General features: G+C 37.3%; 1 protein-coding gene across 4 annotated transcripts in view; it reads left to right on the top strand.

Annotated features, from left to right (window-relative positions):
- ST3GAL3 (ST3 beta-galactoside alpha-2,3-sialyltransferase 3) overlaps positions 1-14350 on the top strand; it is a 234831-nt gene that overhangs the window by 181849 nt on the left and 38632 nt on the right. For 3 of the 4 annotated variants that reach the window (XM_081946126.1, XM_081946124.1, XM_081946125.1), the window contains one exon: positions 6485-6631. The exons of the other annotated variant lie outside the window; for it this stretch is intronic. In XM_081946126.1, the coding sequence (XP_081802252.1) occupies positions 6485-6631 (147 nt within the window). The remainder of the gene's footprint in view (positions 1-6484; positions 6632-14350) is intronic. 4 annotated transcript variants of the gene reach the window in all.

Raw genomic sequence — 14350 nt, 5'->3', positions numbered from 1 at the left:
ATAGACCCAACCAGAAAATAAGCCCTATCATGATTTTTTCATGATAGGGCTTGTAATATAAGCCCTATCCCCAAAATAAGCCCCAGTTAATATCATCAGCAGACAGAGGCGTTTAGTACTGGGTTTCCCCCAAAGTAAGACCTAACCAGAAAATAAGCCATAATGCGTCTTTTGGAGCAAAAATTAATATAAGACCCTGTCTTATTTGGGGAAAACACGGTAAAAAGACATGACATGAAATAGTGATGAAGTGGGAAGAATAACAATTTAGATATTAGTGCCCAGTATTACAAAATTATTTCTAATGACTAGCTGGTATGGATAGAATATAGGAAAATAAAAGGCAGCGAGTCTTTTAGCTCTGTTTTCCATTTCTCAACCTGTTGCAAGCTGGGAGATATGGTTTTAACGGTTCCATCCTTCTTGGGCTTTAAGAAAACTGTCCAGATTTCTGTGTTCTGTCCACCAGAGAAAGAAAAAACGCCTCTGATTGCAACACTAGCTTTACTATTTCCATATTCATTCCTTATAATAAAAAGGTCTGATTTCTTATAACTAGAATTTGGACCTTTCCAGATATTTTAGACTACAGCTCCCATACTCCCCTGCTATTAGTATAGGGGGAAGGCGGAAATTAGAGCAGTTTTTCACACTGCTTATTGAGTTTTGTGTGCAAGAGAGGAAAAGGGTTGAGATGTGCCTCTTGATCAGAGATTCTGGGAATTTTCTTTTTTAAGCTCTAGGTTTCTTGCTCTAGGCAGCTAGCAATCTCATCATAAGGTTCCATCCTTCCCGGGCTTTAGGAAGACTGTCAAGAGCCAGCCCTCGGTTCTGTCCAGCAGAGGAAGAGGGAGTGCTCTGATTGCAAATGTGCTTTGTGAGCAAGTGGCTTTTGTAATTTTGTTTCACTTTTTGACTTTCATTGGCTTTTTTATGTATTTGGGGATTATTTTATCGCTCTCTTTCCTTTCTTTTGGATATTTTTCTCTTATGATGAAGTGAGCTGCTGCTGATACCTTTTAATACAACCAACTAGTTGGAATGGTGCTATCCAATGTGTTCTGATCTTTTTGCAATCAACGGTGGGGAGGGTTCAAGGAAATTTCCATCGTTTTTGTTTTGTTCAGGTTCTATTTTCATAATGTAACTCTCTTTGATTGCAAATATTCTTTGTTGTGAGAGTTCACTGTTCACTGAAGGAAATAGTTCCTTCTGCAAATAATTATATAAAACTTAGTCAGTTTTCTGGGAAGTGACTTAATGGGATATCGGTAAACAAAGTGCATGGAAAGTGTTTAGCAACAGGACTTCTTTATGCTTGTTTCTTTGGCTTTCTGTGATGAAAAATAGACGAGCATTTTCTTTCCGAGCATATCCAACACATTAATACAAAGGATTAGAAAAACTAGCAGTGCTAATATCATCCTCCACAAATTCTTAAGATACCTTTCTTTCTTTAAACACCCTCAGTAGAGCTTTTCCTTAATTCTGTCAGGTTCAGGCGTTTGGCTAACATCAAGAAGGGTTCCCTAAAATTTCTCAAATTAATCCTATCTTGTTCAACTACTGTTGGCATATGCATTTGCCAGAAAATCAAATAGCTCTAAGAATGCAACTCCCCATCTGATAATGAAAACAATTGTAGTATCCTGTAGAAAGAGAAGGCTGAATGTTGACAAGTTCAAAGGAGAGGGAAATACATCCATTCACTTGCAAGCTAAGATACTAACCAGGTATTCCATCTTCTAATTGCTCTTCTGTTTATATTGTACATACTCTTCCATGCATCATGTCTTTGCTGAAGTGACAGAATACATTCCACTCTGGGCTGGACATAGAGAGATTCTGGAGAAGGCATAAGTAAACTCAGTTTGTATGTGCTTTGATGCCTACTTCCTTAGATAAAATGATTCCATTTCCCCAAATCTATTTTACAAGCTTTAGCTCATAACTAACACATCTCTGGCTCTTTCTTGATTCAAGTACTTTTTAGAAGTTTGACTTGTATTTTTCTGTAAACAAAACTCTGATACACATATGACTTCACTTGTGGGAGGAGGCATAGTGTTTTCCCGATTCCAGTCTTTTGCCCAATTTAGCTAAGTTCTAGGCCAGCGATGGCGAACCTTTTTTGGCTCGTGTGCCACAAGTTGGGGGAGCGGGGGGGATCGTATGCGGGCATGCCACACCCATAATACAATGCGCGATCCCCCAGTGCACATGCGCGCACAACGTGCGCCCCCCATTTTACATGCTTTTTTCGCCCTCCCCAGGCTCCAGAGGCTTTATAGGAGCCTGGGGAGGGCGAAACGAGCCTCCCCGCCCCCCCGGAGGCCCTCCGGAGGCTTCAGGGACCGTCCGGAGGCTTCCCTGAAGCCTTCAGAACGCTTAAAACCACCCTCTGAGCAAACCGGAAGTCACTTCTGGGTTGCTCGGAGGGTCGTTTTAAGCGTTCCGAAGGCTTCAGGGACCGTCCGGAGGCTTCCCTGATGCCTTCGGAGCGCCTAAAACCACCCTCCGAGCAACCCAGAAGTCACTTGTGGCACGCATGCCATAGGTTTGCCATCACTGTTCTAGGCAGAGCGGAAGCTTTCCTCTTCAGTTCATTGAAACTGTTACTTTCCAAACATTGTTTATTTGACAGATTTCCCAACTTTTTTATTTTTACAAATAACTCAAGGCAGAGAACATGACCAACTTTCTCCTTTCTCCTCCTATTTTCCCCACCACAACTCTGTAAGATGAGTTGAGCTGAGAAAGAACGACTGGCCCAAGGTCATGTTAGCCTTTCTTGGGAAAAAAAAGCAGTGAAGCTAAGTTGAAGAATAAAGAGCATTTTGGAGAGAGAGAGAAAGAGAGACAGAGAGAGAGAGAGACAGACACACACACACACACACACACACACACACACAGAGAGAGCAGGGAGCACCCTTATCAGTTTACTTTTAAGGAAATGGATATTTTAAGACTGGTCACATTTTCCATGTCACTGAAAAGATGAGCCTCTGTCCTGATGGCTATTTTACATGAGTGCTACAATTTATTATTAGAATTCAAAATATGCCTCCTGGCTAAAAAAAATATTTATTGTATCTTCAAAATGCATTGAGAATAAAAATACTGTATCATTTCGACTTTAGGATAAAATTAAAGATAAATCTATGAGTCCTTGCAGATCTACTCTTTAGTCTTCTTAAGTTCTGCTTCTTGGGAGTCAGATTAACTGCACAACAGTTGGGGTGATTACAGCTCCCTATCCTGAAGAGAGTCCTCATCCCAAAAAGAAAGAAATTTATAATTCTAAATATTTCATGCATAGAAAAGTATTTGCTTTCTTTTGGATTTTTTTGAATTTTTGCAATCTTTGCTACTGAATGTTACAGAATTTTTGTGTGTGTGTGTGTGTAAGAGAGAGAGAGAATTAAAAAAAAAACAATTATTTATTTTCATACACAAAAGCACCCAACATGCCAGTGTGAAAAACTAATTATCTTCTTAGGTTTAGTAATTGGCTGGATCATCTCTAGTTGCCAAATGCAATTTGGTTCCTATAACTAGTAGTCAGTCTTTTATGTCACTGTATAGGACTTTTGATTCATTTCTCCATGGTGAACTGCTTCAGCTCAGTAATATTTGAGGATTGTGGCATTTAGACATGGACTTTGACTTTGGCATTCCAAAACATTGTAATTGCTCTTCTTAATTCATTCTCTTTTAAATTTACTTGTGTATTTTGGATTATTGTTTTAGTGTTCACCTGATGGGCACATAGCCTGATATTCTGATAAAGAATTCTCTGATGTAAAGCAGAATTCATGTGTCCTTCAATGCTGGGAAGTTGTCCGGATCTGAGAGAGAGCAAAGAACCACCAAATCTTGATATTATCACCTCCATGTTTGATCATTGAGACCACAGAGTAATCATGCTCAAGGCTTTGGGAGACTTCATGTGGCTGATGGCCATCAATTTTGCAAACTCATTATTAAGCAGTCTTCAATAGTTTTAAATCAAATTTACTATATTTTTTTGACCTGACAAAGCCCAAATTAAGACAAAACTCACCCAACGTAGTCTTCAACTGGAATCTACGCTTCTAAGAACACAGCCTATTGCTTCCTGCTTTCTCAACTAGCCACATAAATTATGTTACCCAATCAGAGAATGCATACTAGTTAGGGGAATAGAGCTAGTGTGATTACATTTATTAAATAAAATGCATTAATTAAATTTTAAGTGTAAAAACAAATGAGGGTGTCCCCCCCTGCCAGGAGACTGCAACATTTCTCCCATCCAGTTTTCATTTACATTTATTTCCATATCAATATACTCAAATACTTGCTGATCTGTATGATATATCTCTTTGAACTTTGATTCCCCAAAATGATTTCTTTTGGGCTGGAGAGGCAAGTGTTTCATCTTTAAAGTAATAAGTCGTGTACATCAGTAATAACATTTTTTCATGAACACACACACACACACACACACACACACACACACATTTGCCATATGAATATTGCTGACCTAGGTCATATACAATATTCAAGTGTTATTACAATATAGCTTATGCAAATATTACTATTTATATTAATCATTTGCTTTATATCCCATGATCTTCTCCTATGTCACCAAATAGAGATTGGCCTTATGCAGAAGTTTTTAATGTAAGTATTTGAATGTATATGGGAAGTTATAGCAGTCTTCTCCAACAGCGCAAACAACACTCTTGCTTAGCAACAGAAATTCAATTGTGGTTGTAAATCAAGGACTACATATTGTATTCTCCTGGTTCAATGCATCTATCAGGAAAATGTTTCCCATATATTGTACATTTTAACCATTGCTAGATAACCATAAAGAGTCTCAGTGGATAATTGGGGGGGGGGGGAGAGAAAAAAGGAAAGGGAGAATAGGAAACAGTACAGTGCCCACTGGATCATTAAATTCCAATAGATTTTGCAACACTTTTTGGAAGCAGGTGATAATAAATGACTCATGGGAATTATTAAAAACAGTTTGTTAATTGTACAGTTGCATGTTTTAATTTGAAACAGATACAGCCTCGAGCAATTTCTCATTTTACTGGGTTGTGAAATTGGTATGTTCTAGATCCACTGAGAATTGTGTTGGTGGAGTTTATTGGAAGTGTGATCTCAATCTTACATGCCTCATTAAGTTCTGGGACTAATGTTTTTTTAACTTTTTTTTTAATGGATTGTTTTGGGTGAAATCAATGCTGCGGTAGATACTCTGTAACTACTTAATATGCCTCAACTAATCTTTCCTCAGTTGTAGATTTTCAAATAGTTCTTTTTCCCATGGGCACCATAAGAAACAGAGACCAAACTATAGCAAATAAAGATGTGTTATCCATTTTAGACATGAGCTGAGAGTTTCCTAATATGTCAGAGTTCTCCCTGGCCTGGATTTATGAGGTGTTTTTTTTCTCTAGACATTCTTTTTTCCCTACAGCCCACAAGTGAAAAGAGCACACTGTCTATGTAGCCCACTGTGAAAACAAAAAGATATACCACCAATCTTGTTGGTCAGTCTAGGGAACAGCGCAGCGGGGTCATATTTTTTTATTCTAAGCACAACTTGAGTGAAGTTTCATCTTTCTCATTATTCCAGAAAAGCAAAAAAGTTTGCATGGATAGGGATATATGTTCATATCCATGCAATTCTTGAATGCATCTCTTCTTTCCACTGTTCTTCTCCATAAGGAGTTGTATTCCATTAGAGGAGCATGCCTTGTGTAAAATTTTTGAAATATGAATTTGAAATAAAATCCTTGAAGTATGAAAGCTCCCCGTATAAATTATTTATTGTAGCTATTGTGTACAGTATTTCAATCAAAATTAAAATGCCCTTAATCTGAATTTGATTTCTTGTTATTGCAGTTTCTTTGTTAGTGTTCTGAAAGTGAATCTTTCTTAATTCATGTCTAGTCCTTGAATTCCCAGAGAATCCTCTAACCCAGTGTTTCTCAACCTTGGCGACTTTAAGTCCTGTGGACTTCAACTCCCAGAATCCCCCAGCTAGCTGGCTGGGGGATTCTGGGAGTTGAAGTCCACAGGACTTAAAGTCGCCAAAGTTGAGAAACACTGCTCTAACCAAATGTGCTTACTGTGTGAGATCAGGCAAGGTACACTACTAGTGATTTTTTCCTCTTAATATGCATTGCCCCCTCTTTTTTTCTAAACAGTTGTGTTCATTAACAAGGCCTAGATTATAAATCAGATGTAATTTCCAAAGATAATTGAATCTGTGGAGAGAACCTGTCTTAAAGATCCAAATAAGAATAAGTTGAAACAGGCCCATTATTTTAATTTCTTACATTGTTTCCCAATTTTTCCTCACAATTAACCGTTAGATTCTGGATGCAGTTCCTAATTTGTATTTCCTTTCTACAGTGCTGGTGAATTCAAAAGGAAACCAGGACTAAGGTTCTCTAACTATTTGCAATGGCCCTTTGCCTTTTTACAGAGTGCTTCTGATGGCTTCTGGAAGTCTGTGGCAACCCATGTTCCAAGAGAGCCCCATGAGATCCGAATCCTGAATCCATATTTTATACAGGAGGCAGCCTTCAGCTTTATTGGCCTTCCTTTCAACAATGGCCTGATGGGCAGAGGGGTAAGTGTACACTAGAGCCTATCCCTAATATGACCCTTGTGCTCTTTTGCATGGAAAATGGAAAATCAAGCCTAATAATCTCATAACACATTCTTCCCTTCTCTAAATCTTCATCCACATATATTAGGGAGTGGATGACAACTGTATCACCTTTTGATCTTGTGTCGTGTCCAATATGCTGATAGTAAATGTTAGGTTGATAATGGTTAAAAAGAAGAAGCTTAAGAAATAATTAAAAAATAATAATCACAAAATGAAATATGTATGCAAATTTTAATGTTAGAGTATGAAAATCCATAGAATGATCGAGATAATATATATGGAATACACTACATGGTGTCCATTATGTTTAAGTATAACCAATTATGACTGTACTTGCAGCTTTCCTAGCAGGTGGGAATAGCCAAGTATCTTGTTTGTTTTCAGGCTAGGAATATTACATTACATTTAATATTACATTAATTTGCTTAATCACATCAACATTCATTTTCAAGTAGCTCAGAGGACAACAATATAAAATCTAGTGATATCAGACCTTATGGAACTTTTGGATGACGCTGACAATTTCTGCTGTTTATTTTGACCGTGAACCCCCTCCCCCTCCCCCGCAAAAAACCTTCAAAGAAATTATAAGTGCCCCTGCTTGTCATTTCCCATCTAGAAAGAAGTTAAACAAGATTGTGCATTGACTAAATTCTTTTTTGATTTTTATATTCTGGAAAATAATAAATTCCATCTTGCTAAATTTGACTAACAGATCCATTTTAGTTCTCCTTGATGCTAAAGAGATTGTTTTTTTTTCATGATTCCCAGAATTGCTTTTATAAAGAGTCAAGACCAAGACTAATGCAGTCCAAACAACAATTTCAATTTCTGTGCTATGAGTCTCTTATAATATATACAATTTCTAGTTACGCCAGGAATCAGTGCTTGCTTCTGTAAAGGTTATCATGTGATTTCATTGCGTTAAATTTAGGATAAAGTTGATCTTCAGTCTCCTTGACTTTTTTGGATAACTTCTGGGTAACCTGAAAAAAATGAATCAAACTTGATCTTCTATATTATGGTCTTTTAAACTAATATTTAGGGCTTAGGCAAACCTACTTTTAATTTAAGTAATGTGTCTTCAACATTGATCCCCATAAAGATTGAAGAGAAATCTCCTGCTATTATGAGTATGGTCTGATAGGAAGAGTATTTAATTGAGCTAATTTTTTAATTAGCATCTCTGAGTGCTGTACCAAAAACCTATTCCCTGAAAAGATTTAATACCTTACCAATACCATTTATATCAGAGGTGAGTTGCTTCTGGTTCGCACCGGTTCGGGCGAACCGGTAGTGATATTTTGGGCTGGGTCGCAGAACCGGGAGCGACCCAGCTGGCCACTCCCCCGAACTGGTTCCCCTGTGTTTTTTAGTATTTTTTTTATGTTCTGCGCATGCTCAGAACAATTTATAGTCAACTGTGCACGCAGGCACGAAACGAACTGGCAGCAATGCCAGCAGCAATTCACCCCTGATTTATATAAGTTACATAAGAAAGAAAATGCAACAGCGTTCTAAACCGAGAGGTTGTGTCCTTACTAGTATGGGAATGTGGAAAATCTGTCTTGTCTATCTTATTTCAATGCCCCCTGTTCAATGCTTAGTGCTCAAAGTTAATACAATAACCTAAACCAGGGGTGTCCAAACTTGGAAACTTTAAGACTTGTGGACTTCAACTCCCAGAATTCCCCAGCCAGCCATGCTGGCTGGGGAATTCTGGGAGTTGAAGTCCACAAGTCTTAAAGTTCCCAAGTTTGGACACCCCTGACCTAAACTGTCCAGGCTATCTGATGTGTAGAAAACCCATCATCTATCATCACCTTTCAACAAAACAGTTATTTCATTTGTCAACTACCAAAATAAAAATAAAAAAACTCCTGGAAGTTTATAGCAATAGAAATAATATAGAAACAAAACAAGAATAAGATAAAGCTACACTAGATAATAAAATACTTGTAATCACCATTAAACAATCAACAATACCATCCAGGATCAGGGAACATCAGATTTCAAAGGAAAAATACCTTTATTTTGACCATTTTTCATAAAGTTGCCAATAGTTGTCACCAGTCCAACTTCAGAGGGGTGAAGCTGTTTTATAGAGTGAGGCTATCACAGGAAAACACCACCTCTAATAAAAACAACAGTTAATGCTATATTTTGTTATGCCATATGCTATATTTTGTTATGCCATATGAAACAAATGATCACATGGACTAGTTATGTATAGGTAGTCCTCACTTAGCGGCCATTCGAAGTTACATACAAACCAATGTTTAAATCGTGGCCTCTGCTTTTAAGACTGATTGCAGGGATGCTGCAACCTTCAACCCATCCTTGCAGGGGCCTCTTTTAGGAAGCTGCCACATGGCTCAGGGATGGACTGCTCTCTTCTGTTCTCTGAAATGGTCTAAGCAGTGCTGAGAAAAGCTTCAGTTGGGGGCGAGGGGAGACTTTAAGGGCCATTAAGTGAGGCTGTCTTGTTTAATAGCCATCACTCCTTGTGACCATAATGGGCAGGTTTTATAATTAAAGACATAATTAAAGGACTCCCTGTATAATAGTACTGAGGCAAATAGACTAGAAAGGTAATGTCTATCTGCAGAAGACAATCTAGAAAAAATATCTCTAGTAGGCTTTCCATAGAGGTAGAAAATAATTAATCAATTGCTATTGGGAAGTTTAAAGGGAACAATTTTAGGCCTTGCAGTTTTTAAATATTAATAATCTACACAGTCCAATTACTTTCACACTATCTTTGTGATTAATAAGCTTTTTTGATCCTTTATAAATTTTACATGTTACTATTATATAGCATTTTTTTAAAAAAACTTCCATTTTTTGTCCCTATTCTCTGTATTGTGTTTCCTCTGGCAGCTGATCCATGACTAAATAAAACTAAACTAGTATCGTAGTAAGAAAGAAATAATAAGGATACATTCATTTTCACTGTGCTCTTCTTTTTTCATTCTTTGCCCATCATACTTGCAAATACATTTAAATGCCCTAGACTTGAGAGAATGTAATACTGAATTTCTCTAGTATGTTAAATAGACTGTGTCAAAGTTTACATTTCAAGAATCAACAGATTGCAGTAGGATATAACGGTAATAAAAACAGAATAAAGTTGCTGAGTGAGGGACCCAGTATAGATTGCCTTGTAAATATCTCATATACTGCTGTTTACCCATTATAGTGAAACTGACAGAATAGGAACATGACTTCATGCATCTCTGTCACCTATATATTTGTCTTTTTCTTTTTCCGTTCCATTAAAAAAAACAGTAATTCTCAAAGACCGTTCTCTTGTGCCTATTCAGTTCCTGAATTTAGCATTTTACAGGGAAGAGTTGTCATATCAGATGGATTCCATGGTCTTGTTCCCAGCATTAGCATTTTTTTTTATTCGAAGGAATGGCAAGGATAAATTGTATAGATGTATTTCATTATAGATGTATTTTAACTACTTATTCAACATATATTGCTTGTTTGTTTCAGAGAGATGAATTTGTTAATAACTGACTGTTTCATTCTGACATTCTTAATAGATAAAATGAGCAGGTGATACTTCTCACTAAAAATGGAAAGAAAGAGAGGGGGGGGAGAAGAGTTACAACTAGATATCAAAAAGCTACACTGTTTTTGTTTTTTGGCTGTCTCAACAGGGTTGTCTCAACAGGCCTAGTCTCATACAGTAGTAAGTCAACTTTCAATACTTGCTAAGTAGGAGTAATCTCAGAACACATAGCTAGGTTCTTTAAGTATTTATTTTCATTTTATTTTTTTATTTTACTTTTTTCCTTATTCAGTGGCTTCATAAGCCTAAGCATGTACATACTAATGGTTAGTAAAAGGATGCAGTAAAGGAGCTAAAGTTATATGTTCTCTTCCTGTTAGCATATTTATACATTATAAGAATGTAATCTCCTATATTAGGAATAAATAAAAGTTGTACTATTCCTCACTCCCATCCTTCCCTCTCATGGTAAGAGGTCTTTTGCTATGAAACAGTGGTGGGTTCCAGGAAGTACGCCCCGGTACTGCGTACCGGTGCCTGCTATGAACAGCAGGCACCGTTCTGGTACGGTGTTTCGAAGGGCCCGCCCGCCCACGTTTCTTAGCTGTATTTGACCCAACTGGGCCATTTGCGCATGCACACGCAGCCTTACACAGCATCACTTTTAAGGGGAATGTTTTTAGTCTTTTGGAGAGAAAAAAACACTTATAAATCTTTGCCAACCACTTTTTCTTCATTGATTTATTTTTTGTATTTCGAAATGTATTTTCTTAAACATTCAAGCAATTACATTTTGTTTGGAGTTGAAATGAGATACTGTGGAAGAGTGTGTTGTGAATCTAACTTTGTGAGGATTGGATAAATTGTTAGATGTAGATGTAGATATATTTGGAAAAATCAAATATATGATTGGTTGGTTTTTAATTAAAACCTGATGTTTCATTTCACAAAAGCCTGTACATTTTTTTAAACAGTTTGTGGGACTTTAAGAAAACAGATTTTGCCAAAGGTCTCTGCCACACAAAACAAACAATAAACTAAGTGTTCTGGGAATTTATATAAAAACAATATGAAATAACGATGTAGGTGTAGAGATTTGGAAAATCAGGGCAATGTTCCTTGTATAGTGACAATAATGATCCTAGCCAAGACCTTATGTTTCCATTCAAGAGGAACTTCATGCATTCGTGGGCTGTGCTTTCTTATATAAGGACAATATGCAATGTAACCGTAAGGAAAAGCATGAAGGAACTTGGCAGAGGTTTTATAATAGATCTGGCAGAGCCACTGCATCCTCCTTTCTGTGTAGATGACCATTTCTCAGCTTGACAACTTTAAGATGTGTGGATTTCAACTCCCAGAATCCTTTAGCCCGCCATGTTATTTTCTTCAGGACATGAAGCTATGTGGGTTTTCAAAATTTTATTCAGAGGGCTGAAGAGACATTCTGCTGGGCTCTGTTTTTTCTATCTCGGAGCTACGTTCATAAGGATCATGAACAAAGGTCTAGTTTGATATGTATTGCAATCCTATTCATAACAGCACCAATCACAGCTCTGGCTAGCTAATATTTCCTTTAGGATAATCCATTCCATTCTCCCATGTTTATTTGTTTGTTTGTTTTCCCTTTCAGATTGCTAGCCCCATTCAAAGACTATTGAGCTTACTCAGTCTTCATTGAACACTTCTGTTCGCTTGTACTTATTTTTTTATACTTATGCAAACCTTGTAATCCCAAATAGCTCACTGATACTTCCTATCTTGATGTTCAGAAGGCTTATACAATCATAGTTTCAATCTGGCTGGCAGCTGTTAATTAAGTTCACTACCAGAGAGAGTGACACACACAGCACAGTCCTACTAAATTGGTACTAGGAGTGAAATTAAGGCTGCTTGTGTGAGCCAAAAAAACCCGGCAGTGCCTTTACTGTGAAGATTCACTCCTAGCACCAACTTAGTAGGACCTTGTTAACTTGTATTTATGAAATTTTCTCTTGCATACAGAACTAGATCAAAAAGTCTTAAAGAATTATTAAAGCTTATGTAATCGGACTTCTCTCACAGTGCCTGTCATGAATACGTTCAGAGATATACCAAGAGGTGTCATAGGAACACACAGCTTGAAGTAGATGATGTCCTTAATAACTGGGGCCAAATTGAATTCCTTATAAAGGATTGAAATTGAAGAAGTGTGGGGAAAGACGAGGCTTGACACAAAGAGGAACGTCCAACTCTGTTTTATTAACAAGAAGCAATGTCAAGTAATACAGGAGAGAATTCCCTTTCCTTAGCCTGACAGCTATTTATACGAAGAGCTGTCAGGCCAAGGAACCAATCAGGAGCGCAAGTCAGCCCGCCTTCAGCCATGCCGCGCCTGATTGGCTAAGGCGCAGCATGGCTGTTGCTGGCTGACAACAGGGGGAATTCCCCGGTCGTAAGTCGGGGAGGAAAGAATACAATAGAAATATTCCATTCCTCTTTCCAAGCTTAAATAAACTTCAGGGTGCTATAACCATGCCACATATGGTAAGAATGTGCTGCCAATTAGCATTGTAATTTTAGGGTTTTTCAACAGGGCTGAGAAGGCAGAGTGTAATGGTTCAAGGCTGATCCCATAGCATTTCATTCAGGATTTATTAACAAGTATGTGTAGGAACATTTATATCTACTTTGTACCTATAATTTTTTCCAGATGAAACTGAGTAATACTGCAAAGTACAATTGTGCTTATGCAATGACAATGGATGAAAGATCCATTCCAGATTGGGACACTTGATTTTGAAGCAGAACTGTCTTTGGATTTGGAAATGAGGACATTAATTGAAGATTTGGCTTTACTGAAGATTTAGTGAAGTTGCCTTCTTAACTGGAAATTCCTCTTTCCTAATGCTATCAGGATTGGGACATAAATAAGATTTGGGCTATATGATTTCGGTAATATCCATGAGCAGTTTGGGGCCATGCTTCTGCTCCGTTCAAATAACAATTCCAGTTTCCTACCTGTTTAGGGGAATAAAAGGAACATGCTAGCTATAAACTTCAAAGCTTTATATGGTTTACAACTAGCATATCCTTATGGTTACCGTAAGACTATTTTTGTGACTGTACGATCTCACTTGTGCTGATTAACTTCCACAATTTATTCTAATTAATCCTTCTTGTTTCTGTCTTATATGTGCCAAGTTTATCTTTTTTTTTGTTCTTTGCACTACAGTGTCAGATGTACAGTCTGGAATCTATTTTTTAGGAGTGATAATAGACTCATTGTGTGGTCTTGGTAATTCATGAGCTAAGCTTGTGCTATCATTTTAGTAAGTTTGTTGTCCTGGTGAGAAATGCTATCCATAGAATTAGGGTAAAATCAATCACTTCCAGCATGAGAAACCGGAGCTGTCCAAAACTGTTAAAATCTACTTGGAAATAGTTTTGGAAATTTTGTTGACAATCAGCAGTTAAATGATCTCAATATGTTTACCCAAACCAATAAAAATGTAATCAGTTACAACAAGTATATATATTAACTGCTACCAACTATATTTGGTAGAACTGACTTAGATACTGGTGATTTGTTTATTTGTTAAATTTATAGGCCACTCATCTCATGGTGCAAGGCAATACTTTTTTTTAAACAGTTCGGAAGCAGATGTTAATTTAAGGACTTTTTGAGGGAAGGATGGCATTCTGTGAAATGGAACAAACATTCTCAGCTATGTTCAAACCCATCTTGTAAGTTCTCTCTGTTGGAAATCTTACTGGTTTTTGAACAAGATTTTTCTTTTCTTGGTTTAAAAATTTGGCCAACTGCTTTGCCTTTGCTGTTGGCGTGAGGAGGACAGCTGAGGATATTTTTACTGCCTTGACTAGAAAATGTGGTGTGGTTTCCTACCAATAATATTCTGGCTAATTAAGCAAGAACAATTTGATACTGGGGCTAGTTATACAGAAAAGACATCACCCTTTATGATTACATTGCACATTGGTCCCAATTGTCATTGTAACTCCAGGACTGCCTGTACAAACCTTGTAATTATTGTATGCAACATTTACACAAATATTACATATTTAGGAAGCAGAACAAAGTAGCTTTTAAAATTGCAGATTTGTATCAAAAGATACTTGAAGGAATGCTTTCTCTACTGTAGAGGGAAACAACATGA

This window comes from Natrix helvetica (assembly GCF_964273705.1).
Source record: "Natrix helvetica genome assembly, chromosome: 3".
NCBI classification, from domain to species: Eukaryota; Metazoa; Chordata; class Lepidosauria; order Squamata; family Natricidae; genus Natrix; species Natrix helvetica.
The sequence above is the reverse complement of the archived record's forward strand: the minus strand, read 5'-3'. Positions and strand labels throughout refer to the sequence as shown.